Source organism: Aspergillus nomiae (assembly GCF_001204775.2).
Source record: "Aspergillus nomiae NRRL 13137 chromosome Unknown contig00367, whole genome shotgun sequence".
NCBI classification, from domain to species: domain Eukaryota; kingdom Fungi; phylum Ascomycota; class Eurotiomycetes; order Eurotiales; family Aspergillaceae; genus Aspergillus; species Aspergillus nomiae.
Genome location: NW_015378422.1, coordinates 17,629 through 33,565, shown reverse-complemented (window position 1 = coordinate 33,565; position 15,937 = coordinate 17,629). Strand labels below are relative to the sequence as shown.

Genomic DNA, 15,937 nt, shown 5'->3' with positions numbered 1-15,937 from the left:
TTATAATAATACTATTATATAACAAATATTAAAAAACACATAAGAATAATATATACTTTTTAAGATTACAAGTCTTAGTATATTTATATTATTTAATATTTATTAAGTATTCTTCTTGGGGGGATGGGGAATATATATAGGCGTTCAGGAGATAACCCATTTCTAACAATTGGCTGCATGTGTACGCATATCCAGCCATCTTTCTGATCAAACCTGCTTAGTTGAAATATTGGCGGAGTTTGATTCTAAATGCGGTGGCCGTCGCAGTAGGGCTTACCCACAGATGAATTCCTGAGCATATCATATCCAAGCCAAAGACAAACAGATTCCAAATATTGTCCACAAAATGTGGCTCGAACGTTCGGTGCCGGACTTTTGGCAGTGGGAGACATGAAGCCATTTCTCGATTCGGGCATATAAACCGCCAAGACGGGGCCCACTACAAATCTTCTCTTGGGGAGGTGGACCCAAGGGGCACCCCTCATACTACTGGTACCCTTCGATCGGTTCATTATTTGACAATTTGCATTGGAGGAGTCATGCAGATGATGTATCTTGAGTTCCTGAGGCATCACATGCCTGCACATCGCCACCCTTGCTCTGTCATGAACATCTCTCCTCGCCGCCATCAACGATAGACACTCACGCCCTTACGTATTTGTATGCATCGATCTCGGTTTCATGCCCGTGAAGCCATAGCGGCGCTCCGCTTGCAACAATTGCAGCAGACGAAAACTAGGTGTAAGACTCGGCAGGCATACCTTCCTCCATGTCGCTGAACTGCTGACCTTGGACAGTGTGATGGAAAGCGTCCGGAATGCACTCAATGTATTCCCATGCAACGGAAATGCGAAGGATATCCAAATCCATGGACCTTTGTCACTCAGCACCATGCCTGTTACCCTCATGAAAGCTTTTATATTATGACTCTGGCCAGTATCGGACATTATTCAGACAATGAACAACCAACCAGGCCCTTGCGACCCTTAAATCATCCGTAAATGGAAGGCTAGATGCGGGACAGTACTGTGCTGGCTGTTAGTAATTATTAGCCACGGTCTCGAGTAGCAAATTGTTTTGTGATAGCGTGGACAGCTCGAATCGTCCTCACAACGCCGGAAGTCGATAAGAGAGGGGTAAAAGATATGGCCGCGGCCCAGCTTCTAACAAGGAAATATGCACCTGTCAGACAGATCTCCTGCGTCTGAAAAGCATTTAACACGGTTTTCGTATGACGCTACCTCCAACGTCTAACTTACTGGCTATACGATCTCGCGAGCCAAGACAACAGGGCTCGTTGAGCATCAGGCCGCCCCATTCTTCGTGCCTTGGAACGTGTATATGATAGCCTGTGATGACATAGTATCGTTATTTTCTTGGGTCAACCCCATACCAGCTGGGTTTAAACCTTTCCAGTCAACAAATGCTGTCGTGATTTCCGTGTCTTCCACTCTAGCCGGTACACCCGAGTGTGTCTTTCTGCGTGGCAGCGCGTGATCCGGAGCAGCCCTGTCTACTCTGTGCAGAACCCTGTTCTGACCACGCAGATCCTCACGGCGATCATTTAATCTGACCTTTGATGCTTTTTTCTGACCCTAATGTCGTGGTGATAATAAAATGGGATTACCGCCGCCGGCCGTAGGCTACTTGCCCAGTCTGCCCCCAAATACCTCCTTTTCATTTTCCTTGTAATAACCATGCATCCACGACGTGCCTCCAAATACGAATTCGACTTATCGAAACTACGAACATTCCAAGGCCTTCCGGATATTCCACCTCGTGAGTTCATCCCCTCATCCTCTCAACCCCAGCATACCTTGCATCGAATAGTGCTCTAAGCGAATGAAAACCGAAATACAGACCAAGATCTAGAATGCTGCATTATCTGTCTTGAGCTGATAGCCTCAACGTCCATCCTACGGGAGTTTCCATGTGGGCATCTCTTCCACCAAGTCTGTGCCGATGACTGGGTCTGCAATTTTGATTCCAGGTGTCCTATATGTCGCCAGGCGTTTTACTACTTGCGATATCCACGAATGACCAAGCCTCCGCCCCCAGCTGGCATCCAGGAGAGTGGGCGAAGCTCACGGCGGGGTTCTGAGAATGTCCATACTCATGGGGCGTTTCATTCGCTTAAGCATTGGTGTAAGACTAGGTTGAGTACTAGGACCAATGGCAGTGGGCGTTGCCACGCAGGGGCGGCAATGACGATGGATAGCAACCCTGCTTCTTCTGATCAGTAAGCGGTGGGGGAGTAGTAGTCATGGTGTTGTGTCTTTGTTTGAGGCTTTGTGGTATTTCGTGCACTCAGGCTTGTATGTATCTAGCCCTTTCGTTTGTTTTGGCCCTTTGCTTTGTATATAGTACATATCAATTGAATGGGTCATGAGTCCACAGCTATGGCTAGAAGCAAGTACGGCTGGCCTGGATATCCTATATTGCCTCGTGACGTACCGTCGCCTATTCAGTAGAATTCTCTGGGTGAAAATTCCATACATCTCAACCAAGATAGGTCCTTTCAACTAAACCTCGATATCAATCTTGGGACAAATGAAGAATCACCAGGTAGAGTACTGTATATCTAAACCAGTAATAGAAGGATAAGTGGATCCTTACCCTGGTGACATGATCTTGCATTTCATCGACTACTATGGTTAGCTTAGTCAAGTTGGTACATATATCAGATCTACAATCCACACGGAATGATCAACACAGGCTGAAATCCCTGCAGGGCCGCGCGGACCGGTTTGCCTAAAAAAGAGCTTAGACTTGCTACTTTTTCCGAATTCAATAGCTATGACGTTCAACACTGGTGTCAATTGTATGAGGGTCAGCGGTTGGAAACAGGATGCCGAACGTGGCCTGCAAATTCTTGGTTCGATCCAGCAGCACACCCAAGGACCAGCTATTTCTCGTTCTTCGTTCCCGTCCGCTTGCTTTGAATCCAGCCCACAAGTCCGCGACAGCCGGTCCACACGGACCGGAGTAGATGCAGTCGTCCCGCACCATGTTACTCCAGCCTTTCAGTGTAAACAAATCGGAACCAAGATACATGCACGCATGGCGAGCATGAGAGAAAGGAATCGATTACATCAATGACTCGATTTATGAGTGCGGGATATATACCCACGTGGCTCTGGTGATGCACACAGGTTTGCTTCTGATAGTTTTCAATCACGGCACATAAAGTCCGCCTGTGGACTAGGTCATTAAGAATCTATCTGATTTGTTTTTCGTCTCTGGGCCTTCAATATCCCTACATCTGAAGACAGAATGGGTGGCAACAGGGCAACCCACGTTAATCCTTTCATAGTGAACGATAGGACTGTTGATATCCATATCACTGTCCGCGGCTCAGATTGGTATTGGGCTGTGATGTCGATCATGGGCTTCACCATGCTCGCAATAATGGGGCTATCTTTTCGCCGCCCTCCAACGCGGCGAATATTCCATTACCTTCTCGCAGCCGTTGCTTTCGTAGCAATGGTAGAACACTATAGCATGGCGTCTAATCTCGGATGGGTCCCAATTGACGTAGAATGGCATCGCAGCGGCCACTTGGATTCTGGAATGAATCGCCAGATCTGGTGGGTTCGGTACTGTGGCTGGTATGATTGATCTCCACCCCATCAACCCTGTGTTATGCATCGCATGTTGACAACATCTTTCCACATTGCAGGTTCCTGATCTGGCCGCTTCTGTCTCTGTCTGTGCTTTTCACCTGCGCCGCCCCTACTGTTCATATACTCTGGGCGTGCTTTCTGAGCGCGGTGATGGCGATCATGGCAGTAGTCGGTGCTGTGGTCCGCAGCGACTACAAATGGGGTCAGCATAAACACATTGCTTTCCCAGAAGACGTCACTGACATACGAGTTTAGGATATTACGCGTTCTGGATCTGGTCCTGGCTATTGCTTGTCTATTCTCTACTCATAGCACCTCGAGGATATGCTAAAGCCTTAGGCCGAGACGTCGAGCTCGCCCACATCATCCCAGCCAGTTGGATTTGTCTGCTCTGGATGCTCTACCTGTATGCTGGGGGGTTAGCGAGGGAGGGAATGTCATCCCGCCTGACTCGGAGTTCATCTTCTACGGCATCCTTGACTGTTGCCTTATTCCCATCACCTGTGGGGTGTTTCTCTGGTTGCATGCCGGAATCGACCCAAGCGATTTGGGACTGTATATTCGTACATATAAAGATCCTATTGGTGGACGGAGGGAACCGGCACTTGTTAGTGGAGGGGTCGAAAAGCCCCAGGAAATTAGGGCTCCGGGCCCAGTAAATGGGGGTAGCGGTCAGCCGACTGCTTCTGAGCCTGGTCAGCTCGTCGAAGGAGTCCCGTCTGCGGAAGGACAGGAGACGGTCTAGGTAGAGTGTCTTCGTACATGACGGGTGCCAGGGAGAGCCTGTGGGTGTGAGATCGTTTGGTGTCTGACATTTCACTGGATTTGCTCGTTTCATATTTAGGTTATTGACGCTGATTATGGATTGTCAGCGCTTTGATTCCGTTTGGTTTTTCTGATCACGCGAAATTAATGTCTAATACAACTTGATCAAAAATTCCCACTGTCGGGAAACAATTGTATATGAACTATCTTTCTCGTGCATCATAACACCTAGGCAGCAGTTGAAAGTTCCAACACAGTAGGAAGTCAGAGAGGCGAGGGTCCAAAAATAGAGAATATCGCTCCTTTCGGTTGCTCCTACTCGGCCTCTTCCTCCTCTTTACTGGACGCCAGGAAGAATCGTCCGCTGCCCGTCCCAGCCTCCTGTACATACTGAACAGTGACCTGGGCTAGATGACTCAGGATATTTTCGACCTGGATCTCGCCTCTGCTGCGCTTTTTCCGGCCCAGGTCATCCAACCATCGAATCTTATTGAGGGCATAATACAACAACGCAATCACAATAGTCACGCCCAATGAATACCCCCAGACCCGCACAACAGTCACAATATCGGTCGATCCGTTATGAGTTTCTTTTGGGGAGTCCAGCAGCTGGTCGAACGGGTCAGTAGCCATATCCCTATTTGAGAACCAGCCAAACAAGCAGAAGATTGTAGCCAGGGCATCAACGCCGAAGATTGCACCCACTAGCTGAACAGATGGCCATGTGTCGCCGCCTCTAGTCACGAAGATCAGCCAATTCTCGGTCAGTGCCACTTCGAGAAATATAATCTCTTGGATTGAGCCCCAATTCTGGATGATGCCACCGTCAGGAAGGAATAGGGTACCCCGGATCACCCATGTTGCTGCGGCGAGCAAGATGCCGAGAATAACAGAGATGATCCAGATCTTTGGCAGCTGCCACTCGACAGGACGGAGCTCGTAGGATGCGTTATCGTATGCCACAGCGACCGTTGCGAGGTCGGCAAACAGTGCTAGAAACACGACTAGATCGCTACGGATACTCTCATTGAGGATTATCATAGCGGTCACTAGGTAGATCTCAAGGTGCAGACAGAGTGCTATTCGGTATTGAATATAGGCCTTCATGCGGTGGAAGATCTGCCGCGCGACTTTGATAGAATCGATAATGGTGGAGAGTCCCGGTTTCAAAAAGACGATATCAGCAGCGGACTGGGCTGCCTCGGACGCGCCTTCGACTGCGATCCCACAGTCCGCTTTCTTCAACGAGGGCGCGTCGTTTACTCCGTCTCCCGTCATTGCTGTGAGATGTCCACGTTCCTGTAACATCTGCACCACCTGATATTTATGTTCTGGAAAGACCTCTGCAAACCCATCTGCTCGTTCGACAAGGTCCCCAGCCATGGCACCCAGGCCTCCGCCGATGAGCCGTTCGGAATTGTAGACTTTCGTGCCAAGCGACAATTGTTTACAAGTCTCCTTTGCAATGGCTATTGCATCCCCAGTTAACATCTTGACCTCTATACCCAGTTTCTGGGCCTCGGCCATTGTCTGTGCGGTGTCTTCCCTTGGGAGATCAAACATGGGCATCATCCCAAGCAGCCTCCAGTCCTCGTCTTCTTTACGCACGGCAATACCCAGGGAACGGAATCCACGACTGGCAAACTCCGTCGCCTTCTCCTTATACATCTTTGCCTCGGAAGAATTGGTCAGCCGTAAAACGGCCTTAGGGGCCCCCTTCGTGCATGTATACTGGACACCGTTACACGTTGCAACCGCGACAATTCGCTTGGACACGGGGTCGAAGGGGTGAAATTTCTCTACCTTCCATCCTTGCTGCAGGATTTCCTTCGCTTTGGGATACTGCTTCAGTGAGAGCACAGTCACCTTGTCTATCGGGTCCAGCGCGTTCACGTTATGAGAGGAGGCCAGCGCCGCCACGGCGAACATCCAGTTCACATCCACACCTTCAGCCACGAACGGCTCTCTGATGCTGAGGCGATTGGCGGTTAAAGTCCCGGTTTTATCCGAGCATAAGATATCGACTCCCTTCTAATATCAGCCTCAAACTTGAAACGAGGTCTGGAGTGGGATTAGAATGGGCCTACAGAAAGAGACTCGATTGCGGTCAACTTCTGCACAATGGCTTTTTTCTTCGCCAGATACGCAGCCCCAACAGCTAAGGTCGTTGTGGTGACAACAGGAAGACCAACGGGGACCCCAATAATCATCAGCGCCAGGGTATAGAACAGCAACGTCTGTTCTCCGGGGGATGCAATGGGGATATTTCGATAGAACCCACCAATCCACACTGCTAGAATCCAGGCCATTACCAAGACCAGAAGCGATGTTCCGATACTGTCCATCACCATCTTAAAATGGCCAGTGTCCTTGGAATCCTGCACCATGGCTGCGGTCCGCCCAACGAACGTTCTCTGGCCGGTTGTTTGGACCACCGCATAAGCCTTTCCCCTCTTACACCCGGTCGTGTAGAAGACGGTGTCCCCCATGTATCGGTCAACGGCGAGCGATTCCCCTGTAATCGCGGAATGATCGCACGCTACAATCGAATGCCCGCGTCTGGTCCCTGCATCCTCACCGAGGTCATCGTCCTCGGATTGAGGGCTTGAGCCGTCTAGCATCCCGTCCTGCAAAAGTTCCTTATACTCCTTCCATCCGTGTTCACGATTGTTGTACGCACAAATGACCCTAGCGTCCGCAGGAACGGTTTGTCCCTCATCGATCACGATCTAGGACACGGCTTGCGTCAGAATCCGTTGTAGAGTGTGGTTTCACAGTAGGTATACTGACCACATCCCCAGGAACCAATTCTCGAGCCAGGCACTCCATTTCCTGCCCATTGCGCACGACTGTAGCCCGCATGGCAATATCGGCCTTCAGACTTGCCACGACATCTGCGGCCTGTTTCTCCTGGTACCAGCCGACGGCGGCATTCAGCCAAAGAATCCCAATTATGACGCCGAAATCGATCCAATCCTCTAGCCCAGCGGCAAGCAGGACGGCGAGCTCCATCACTATGTTAACCCAGTATTAGCACGATGATGCCAGCCGGTCAGTGCGGATAGAGGTAGTAGGCAATGCTCACCATAAAGAATCGGCCCCTGGAAATATGAGATAACCTTCGCAAATGGGTTCTCCTTCTCCGAAGCCAGTTCATTGAACCCGGCGACATTACGCCGATGAGTAACGTCCGTATCAGTCAGACCATCTCGGATATCAGTAAGGAGCCAACTGTCAGGGAACTTGCGCGAGGATCCGCCGACGTGTTTCCAGCGGAATTTCCTCTTGTGCCACGGGGCATACCACACTCGGTGGACGCGCACCTCACCTTCGTCGGGGCTGACGAAGTCGGATTCCCGGTACGCAGAGATGAACCTGACGAGGCGAGTGAATTCATCGCCGTCACCAGGGGCTTCGACATTCGTTGGGGACTGCAGTTGCTGAGCAGCATTCTCTGCGTCGCCGGGGCTGTCTTGGGGCATGGTCTGGGCCATTCTATCGGGCAATAAATACTACGGCCCAGTGGGTAACAAGCTCTTGGAGGCACACGTACGAAATCAACACGGCCACGCGCAATGTGGTTGCGAAAGAGATGCTAATATCCAGTAGGTTTAGGTTCTAGGCGAACTCTGTATATCCCGCGAAAGTCTCTTATTTGAGTCCGGTGACAGCCAAGGGGTAGATCCTGGCAGTGATGCACTGACAGTATCGAACGTCATCTCCGAGGAGAAATTGCCCTGTACTGTTGTTCTGTGATTCTACATAGGGTTAAAACGAGCAATAGAAGGTTCGCGGCCGGACGGACCGGACGATCCGGTGAGTCAGAGAGTGACCTCATGTGCTGGAACATCACATAGACCAAGGATCCAGAAGCATCGAGGATGTCGTAGATCTGCTGTATTCTGCATTTAGCTCATCATATCAATGTTGCTGCTGGGGTCGGTTTCTCGGGACCCTCATCCCACGCGCCTCGCTGTCTACTAGGATTTGTCTGCAAACCCTGGCCGCATGAGTCCTGACGTAGTGAGTATAGTTTCATGGTTTTATACTACCATCTCCTGTCGGATACTAATTGAGAGAAACCTCAAGAGTCCGCGTCTCAAGTATGCCTGTCATCACCGCGCAAGCTTTCCAACCTTCGCTTTTTGACGACCATCAACATGCGAAGCGAAGTAATTGGGCAGAAAGCCAGCCTGGGGTTATCCTTGTATTTGTTATTGTTTTTCTCGTTGGTTTCGGCATTCTTGGAATCATAGTCCATAAGGCGTGGGAGGCTCGCAGGGCCGAGAGGGCTGAGTGGACTGTTGAAGAGATCAAGGATGATGTTTAGCGAACACTGGCATAATACTTGTATCGCAGCCTCTTTTTTCTGCAAGTGAATCTTTAAGCGGTTGGGATTGCAGGGTATAACTAGTGTAGGATATCGCTCGCTATCGAAAGTACTTTGCGCATCACCAAGAAAAGCACAAAAGGACCAGTGACTGCTACGTATTTTATCTACCCACCACTTCTTGTGTTCCCCTATGTATTCATGCCGTAGTATATTGGATCAGGACGAGATAGTGATCCAGCGCGGTAGGATCGGGCTGGCGTGCGTACCTACCTCTGTACCCAATTTCCGGGACAGTTACTGACGACTGTTTCTAGTGATGGTCCCGCCCGGCGTTCGAGCCCGACAGACACTTAGCGCTTCTAAATCTCGGCGTCAGTGCTGAAGACGAACCGGCGCCTGCTGATCCGGATGTGATCATTACCGACCTACTGCGAGAATGAGACAACGGAGTCTATGGGGGCCTCGCTCTCCGTGCGAGGAGGGAGATTAGGCAATTAAAGGGACCCCATAGTATGACGTAAAAGGTGGTGAGCCCAGGGATATAGTTATAGTCTGCGTGGAGCCTGGACATATCCTATCGGCGCGTGCGTTGAGGTGGGAAGAGCAGCCGCTCGAGACTTCGTATTGGAGCTGCGGAAGTAGGGACTTTGGGAAGCTCGGCTGTGAACAGGTACTATGTAAATCTCTAGATTCGGCTGAGACCGGAACGAAAATGAGCTTCTATGTACTAGGTACCATAGGTCTCTAAGAGTTATGAAGGCAATTCGAGGACTGAAATGGAGTTGTAATATGTTTTTCGGTGCCCAGATATCTAACGTGGCAACAGGCACATTGATTCGCTATGATGTCTGACTCTATGTGCAGGTATACTGACAAGATCTATTGGAATACCCCCAGATTAAGCCTTTTCCATCCCAGGACAGCCGCGTTGTGAACACGCCTACGTGTCACCGGAAACACACAGGCGTGGCGAGACCTCGAGTCCACTGCAGACTCCCGATTTCGACGACGAGGAAACCCAAAGCAACGGCCACACTCACACTCCCATAAATATAAGCATGCCGACGCCGCAAATCAGACAGTTCAAGAACCCAGGTACTGACTGTGGTCAGACACCCGCAAAACCCGTCCATGATCCCTTCCAGCACCTCGCAGCCGGTAATTCCGCCGATGGTGAGCGGAGAAGTGCTGACGGTGGCATGTTGTATCGAGTATGCCATTCCAAATACCATTGTGCCTATTATGTTCACCGTAAATGTTCCCAGCGGGAAACCGAGGATCCGGCTATTTAGCTTGAGGGAGAGATAGAAGCGGGATACGCAACCAATTGGTGCAAAGACAAGAGAGAAAAGAAACGGTCCGCGCCATATATTGGGACTCCATAACGTGGTTGCTCCGTGATCTTGGGGCAGAAGGACTACGAGACAGATGACAAGGATCCATGATAGCCAAGCTAGGATAGCGGAAAAAGGGTCGACGTATTTGCGCAACCACACTTGGGCCAGACTGGGCGTCCATGGAGAGAGACCCACTGCAAGATGAGCTCCAAGAAAGAGACCGGCCAAGGAGAGGCCGATCTCCGTGAAGAGGACGGCGAGAATGGACATGAAGCTAAACCCGCCATTAGGAGATTTCAAACTGGCAGGGCCAGACGCAAACAGGGAGACCTCGTCATACGATCCGGCTGGCACCACGGGGTTATTGGAGAGTGCCAGATAGACATCGCGCATGAAGGTGGAGAAAGACGTAAGGCTTCCACAGAAGCCCGTGGTCAGCCCGATATACAAGGGCACGGTTTTCTTGTGAGCTTTGATATGCGCGGCACGCTGTGACGGGGCGTTTTGCACATGGTGAGGGAGACTTGAGCTGACACTTTCAAAGTGAAACAACTCTTGGTCCTCGCTCAGGAAGCCCATGAGCATACTACCCCCAACGTTCGCCCACAGAACACTGGTATTGACTGGTGTCCCCGGGTAGAAGGTCAGGCATTCGATGACCACCCGGAGTAAAGTCCCCAACATCGAGAATAACACAAGATAGGACACAATATAGGTCGTCTGCAGGAATTTCAACATGCGTCCTGGTTTAGGGTGTTTCTCTTGCGGGTATTCGTCCGGGCTCTGCACATCATCGGGTCCAACCGGTTCATATCTCTCGTCTCGAGGGTTTATCTGAGCTCTGCGTGCTGGCTGGTGTTCCAGGGAATCATTCAGCCGCACCGGCCTCTCAGACACATCGTACACAGGAGGCGGGGCAGCAACCTCGTTCAGATTGCCTGCATCGTGAGGTCCCGGGCGACCATTCTGCTGCGAACCGTCCGCGTCCATTGTCCGTTCTGCGAGGTCGAAGAGACTCGACAGCTAAGTCATGAGGTCAGCGACGCGTTAATTAATTATTAATAATTTTTCTTCCCCCCCCTTTTTTCTTTTTTTTGTTTTCTTTGGTAAAAATACAGGGGGGGGCAAGATTAAGTTGGCACAGGGGGACATTCTGGCCACAGCAAAAGGAAACTCGTAGTCGGCAGCACCGGATCGGGCGGTCCGGGCGGTGGTGGAAAATCACCACAATTGATGTCATGTCATGATCCTATTACCACCTCAACAAATCCATCCTGGCCTTCTTGTACGCTTGAACCCTCGAGCCTCCAGTCGCACGGTTCTACCGGATCGGAGTAAGATCATCTAGGATGAAGCGTCAGCGTGTCGGGGTTGCGTGTGACAAGTGCCGCCTGCTTAAAGCAAAGGTTTGCTTCGTTCACCTCGCTAACAGCCAGCTCTAACTTGGCAGTGTGACGGCCGCCAACCGGTGTGCTCCAGATGTGACGGATATGGATTCACCTGTTCATGGTCAGCGCGCAAACCGAGAGGGTCTCCAGGAAGTCAACCTGACCTGGGCCGTCAAGGAATCGACGAATCTGGGCGTGATTCTCATGGTCCGCTGCCTAGCGGCACTACGGGGGACTTCCTCACGGCCTACGCAAACGCCACTCAATCTTATGAAGCATTGATTCGCGAGCTCAGGCTGAACTTGGATCCTACTCAACAGGCTAAGCTTGATGCTGGCCTGCAGAATATTCAGAATCAATTACCAGACGTTGCCAAAACCGAGCAGCCCGGTCCGAGCGCAATAGCCGCCCCACAGGGAGACGATACCACGGAGTCTTCGCCTACTTATGTTGGCAAGGCAAGCGATATCCATTTCGTCCATTACATCCGGAAATATGTGACCGGAAATGGCTCTCTCGATGAAGATGATCTCCCCACGCAGAGCTATGCTCATCATCCCAATCTAGGGACATTCGTGGCGTTGACCCAACCGCCGTTGGTACCCTCAGAGGCTGAAGCAGAACAGTTTTTGGACGTCTACCTGTCGACCATCCATGTTGCGTATCCATTCATCTGTAAATCGGTGCTCCTCCGAGAATTTGGCCGATTTCAAGCGGGCGACCACAACCGGCCGGCGTTTCGGCCGTGGCTTGCCCTCTTCAGTATGGTGCCCCGTGGAAATGTCCCACAGATCAGGAGTTTGCCGATTAATCGTTGATGCAGACTTTATTTTCGCCATCGGATCCTACTATACCTCGTTTCCGCACGGGAGACACGGCGGCCCTTATCCTTATTTCCGGTATTTCGAACAAGGACTCTACTTCTCACGGGAACTAGGCGCGGATTGCTCGCTTGTCAATATTTGGAATTTGCTCGTCCAGTGCTTCTTCTTACTAGCCGTGTGCCATACGGATAGGTATTGATCCGTCCTTACTGGCGTTGCCGGTGGCTAACTAGGCCAGATGCTGGAATACCCTGGGATTCGCAATCCGCATGGGCCATAGCATCGGTCTGCATGTAGAGAACTCGCCCAACTGCCCCTTGTCCAAGGAGCCGTGGATCAAGGACCGCTCCCACTGGCGGCGTACGTGGTACGCCATGTATGTACTGGACCGGCTCTTAGCTCTTCAGCTCGGACGGCCGATGGCCATCCATGAAGCCGACTTTCATGTCGAGCTCCCTTCTGCAACAGACGACGCACCATTTAGCCCTGGCGGTGGCGACGACATCACAAGCCAGGAGCGCAATCGAGTCCGTGGACATATGATGGACTATTTCCTCTCAGTCATCGAGTTTTCTTGTATATTAGGATTGGTCATCCGGGAGCTATATCGACCATCCCAGATCGACATTTCACCGGAGCAAATGCTCCAGAGTACCGCGAGCCTAGACCATCGCCTTACAGAATGGAAGCTGCAACTCCCGCGGCATCTCCGCTTCGACCTTGGGCACACCTTCGAGAAATCTGTCTCGTTCAAACGCCAGGTTCGCCCTCGCTCTACCTACACAGGGAAACAGATACGAGTCGTATACTAACCCGACAATTAGCGAAACATGCTCGCCGTCAAATTCCACCACCTTCGCGCCCTCATCCACCGCCCCTTCCTCTGCCTCCCCTTCCTCCAGATGAACAACATGCCTTTCCTAGACCTCCTTCTCCAGCACAAGGAACGCATCTCCGAAGCAGAATCCATTTGCATCCATGAGGCCCAGCAAACAGCCCACCTCTTGCACAACGTTACCGACGAGCGCAGCCTCGTGCATGATTTCCCCTGGTGGCAAATGATCTCCTGTCTGATCTGCGCGAGCTCGATCCTCTTCGTGGCGGAGACCTTTTACAGCGATAGTGCTTTCCTTCATGGGCGAACGTCGCCGCAGTCGCTGCGCGAGGATGCAGAGAGCTGCCTGAAGGTGTTTGAGGCGCTGAGCGTGAATTCGGTTGCGGCGCAGAAGGCGGTGGATATGTTAAGTGCGTTGTCCCGCGCACGACGCCTGGGGGAGGAGCGTAAGTCGCACGCACCCCGTAGCCGATTCTTGAATGGAATGCTGTTCACCCCGGCGCTAAACAAGACTAGAACTGTGCTTGCAGGAAAGCCTCTCTCCCCGCGCCATCACCCCGCTACACCCGCTGGTTGGCCGTGCGAGTACGTCTACATACCCTCCTCCCGCGCACCTCGGGACGTCTACAGCTAGTGCCAGTCCGCCGAGCCACCCGGCGCCCAACACCTTACTCCCCTCATCGCTCCTCGTCGGCGATATCCCCTTCTCGTGCGACTGGCCGAGCGAGATCTCCAGAGCGATGGAATGGTCCGTGCAGTTTCTGGATCATCCGAATTTTGGTCAGGCGGGAGGGTCGTCCGGACCCAGAGGGAATTCTATGCATCGCTCATGAATCTCATTGTCATTCTTGCATATTTCCTGGTGGGATCCGGATGTTGTCAATTGAATACTTCGATTCAGCAATGTGAAGTAGACTGAACATTGGCAAGAGAGATATATATTCCCCGTCCTATGGTCAGGCAGTAGGCACCGTTGATTATTCATAATTTCGCTTTCATTCGCATGCTTTTTCACTCTAAATACTCTTTGCCTAGTCGGTAAACCAAGTCCATAAAGATACAGTCCCAAACCCCCATAAAAACATGCATATCACGGGATTTCCTATGTTTGTCTGATGTGTTGATTCGGTGGATGGGGGCGGATCCAGATACAGATCAGGACTAAATCGAGGTTCCGGACAATATAAAATAATTACCAACTTTACCAATATCAACACCCAATTTTCTTACCTAATTTGATTCTATTTATAAAGATCCGCGATTCTGCTCAATCGAGTATATTCTTTCTATATAAGATAAAGCTCTAGATTATTGACTCGTCCGAGTCTGAGATATTAAACCGCTTTTTCTACCGCTTTAAATAACTGCCAGTTCTATATCTTTAGAGACTACCGGTATTCTGTCTTTAGAAGCTACTAGATCTTTCGATCCCCTGGGACTCTAGTATGATGCTGGTTTTTAGAAACTGGTGATAAATATATTTTCGAAGTACGTGAGAGTCGTGGCTTGGTGTAAAACGCCAAGGCTTCGGCTCATATTTCACATTGTCCAGAACGTCGATTTAGTCCGCCGTATCCGCCGTATCCGCCCGAGGTCGACCGTGGGTCGGATGCAATATCAGAAAAAGCCAACGGTAGTTGCTACATGTTAGATCCACACAATCCCCGTTTTACCCGACGTCTCGTATAACACATAGCTGTGGGACGCCGTCTCCATTTGCCAGTCACAACCTTTTCGGCAGGAACCAGACTGCAATGATGTGCGTGGGTCTCATCGCTACCTTACACTTACTAGCGTCTTATCTGCCTTCCAGCAATCCCAATAGAAGCGGCAGAGAAGCGACAGATTCTGAGACAGATTCAGACGATGAATATGCGGCGTTGAGCGAGGTTGGCGCTCCTGAACCAGTCGACAGAGGACAGCTCCCGCACGACGACTCAGAGCTCCATCTCGAACAGGCACTTGCACGTAGCGGCTCCGATATTTTGAGCCATTTGAGTGAAGTGTGTGCCCCATCACCAGTACCTCGAGAAGACAGTCCCCTCCACCGCCGAGCAAGCCTGGAAGACCATCTCTCTGCACTACGGACGCATCATCATCAGAGCCACTAATGCTCAGGACCGAGACAACGCACCATTGGAACCGGAGCGCTGCAAATCGTGGTCGGTTCCAAGTTCCGCCTCACCGTCCGGCCCGTCTGTTCCGGACGAATCAAATATGGAAATCACGTTTATGATGGTAGGAAGGGATTTGTTGGATCAGCTGCCGTATGATCTATCGGATCTGCCGCGACAGTTAAGAGTGTCCAGAGATTTGAAATAAAGCAATGGTGTTCTCGCTACATAGCCGATGCTGGATGCCAAGTATTCCTGAGCCAGAGCGTCATTGCCCAAGACTATCTCCATAATAGACCGTTGCCGACAGAAAGAGGTGGGTTCACAAGACAAGAGCTCGCATTGGCGCCCATGCCGTGCTATTTTGGATCGAAAGACTGGACGGTCAGCCAGCCATGTGGGTCAAGACAACCTGCCACAACCACCTGCGCGGACAGAAGACTGATGGAAGTTATAGGCGCACTGCCCAAAGAATGTGAGCTCTGCTGGGAGCAGCTGGGCCCCGAATCCGCATACCGTACTCTACCGTGCCAACATATTTTTCATCTACCTTGTATCGATTGTTGGCTTTATACAGCAGATGCGAGCTGCCCTCTGTGCCGTCGTCAATTCTATGAATATCGACGCCCGAGAAAGGCCCGCACGGTACGATCGAACCCCTCTGCAGGCGAAGTATCCCATCGATGCCATGTGTCCCTCGGAGGAATAAAATCGTGGA

General features: G+C 51.1%; 5 protein-coding genes across 5 annotated transcripts; 3 read left to right on the top strand and 2 right to left on the bottom strand.

The window, feature by feature from the left end:
- Positions 1-3,273: 3,273 nt before the first annotated feature.
- On the top strand, positions 3,274-4,368 carry ANOM_009983 (opsin family protein; the record flags this gene model as incomplete). Its single annotated transcript, XM_015555239.1, has 4 exons — positions 3,274-3,608; positions 3,680-3,825; positions 3,879-3,900; positions 3,963-4,368. The coding sequence occupies 4 exons, from the start codon at positions 3,274-3,276 to the stop codon at positions 4,366-4,368; spliced, it is 909 nt and encodes a 302-aa protein (XP_015403130.1).
- Positions 4,369-4,703: 335 nt separating this feature from the next.
- ANOM_009982 (plasma membrane ATPase 2) lies at positions 4,704-7,870 on the bottom strand (the record flags this gene model as incomplete). Its single annotated transcript, XM_015555238.1, has 4 exons — positions 4,704-6,416; positions 6,476-7,117; positions 7,179-7,402; positions 7,474-7,870. 4 exons carry the CDS (start codon positions 7,868-7,870, stop codon positions 4,704-4,706), a joined length of 2,976 nt encoding a protein of 991 aa, XP_015403131.1.
- A 1,798-nt stretch (positions 7,871-9,668) lies between these two features.
- Positions 9,669-11,048, bottom strand: ANOM_009981 (FluC/FEX family fluoride channel; the record flags this gene model as incomplete). The annotated part of the gene is made up of 1 exon (XM_015555237.1): positions 9,669-11,048. One exon carries the CDS (start codon positions 11,046-11,048, stop codon positions 9,669-9,671), a length of 1,380 nt encoding a protein of 459 aa, XP_015403128.1.
- A 359-nt stretch (positions 11,049-11,407) lies between these two features.
- ANOM_009980 (uncharacterized protein) lies at positions 11,408-13,739 on the top strand (the record flags this gene model as incomplete). The annotated part of the gene is made up of 5 exons (XM_015555236.1): positions 11,408-11,464; positions 11,509-12,208; positions 12,270-12,462; positions 12,509-13,031; positions 13,095-13,739. The coding sequence occupies 5 exons, from the start codon at positions 11,408-11,410 to the stop codon at positions 13,737-13,739; spliced, it is 2,118 nt and encodes a 705-aa protein (XP_015403129.1).
- A 1,123-nt stretch (positions 13,740-14,862) lies between these two features.
- ANOM_009979 (uncharacterized protein) lies at positions 14,863-15,928 on the top strand (the record flags this gene model as incomplete). The annotated part of the gene is made up of 3 exons (XM_015555235.1): positions 14,863-15,103; positions 15,144-15,343; positions 15,677-15,928. 3 exons carry the CDS (start codon positions 14,863-14,865, stop codon positions 15,926-15,928), a joined length of 693 nt encoding a protein of 230 aa, XP_015403133.1.
- Positions 15,929-15,937: the final 9 nt, after the last annotated feature.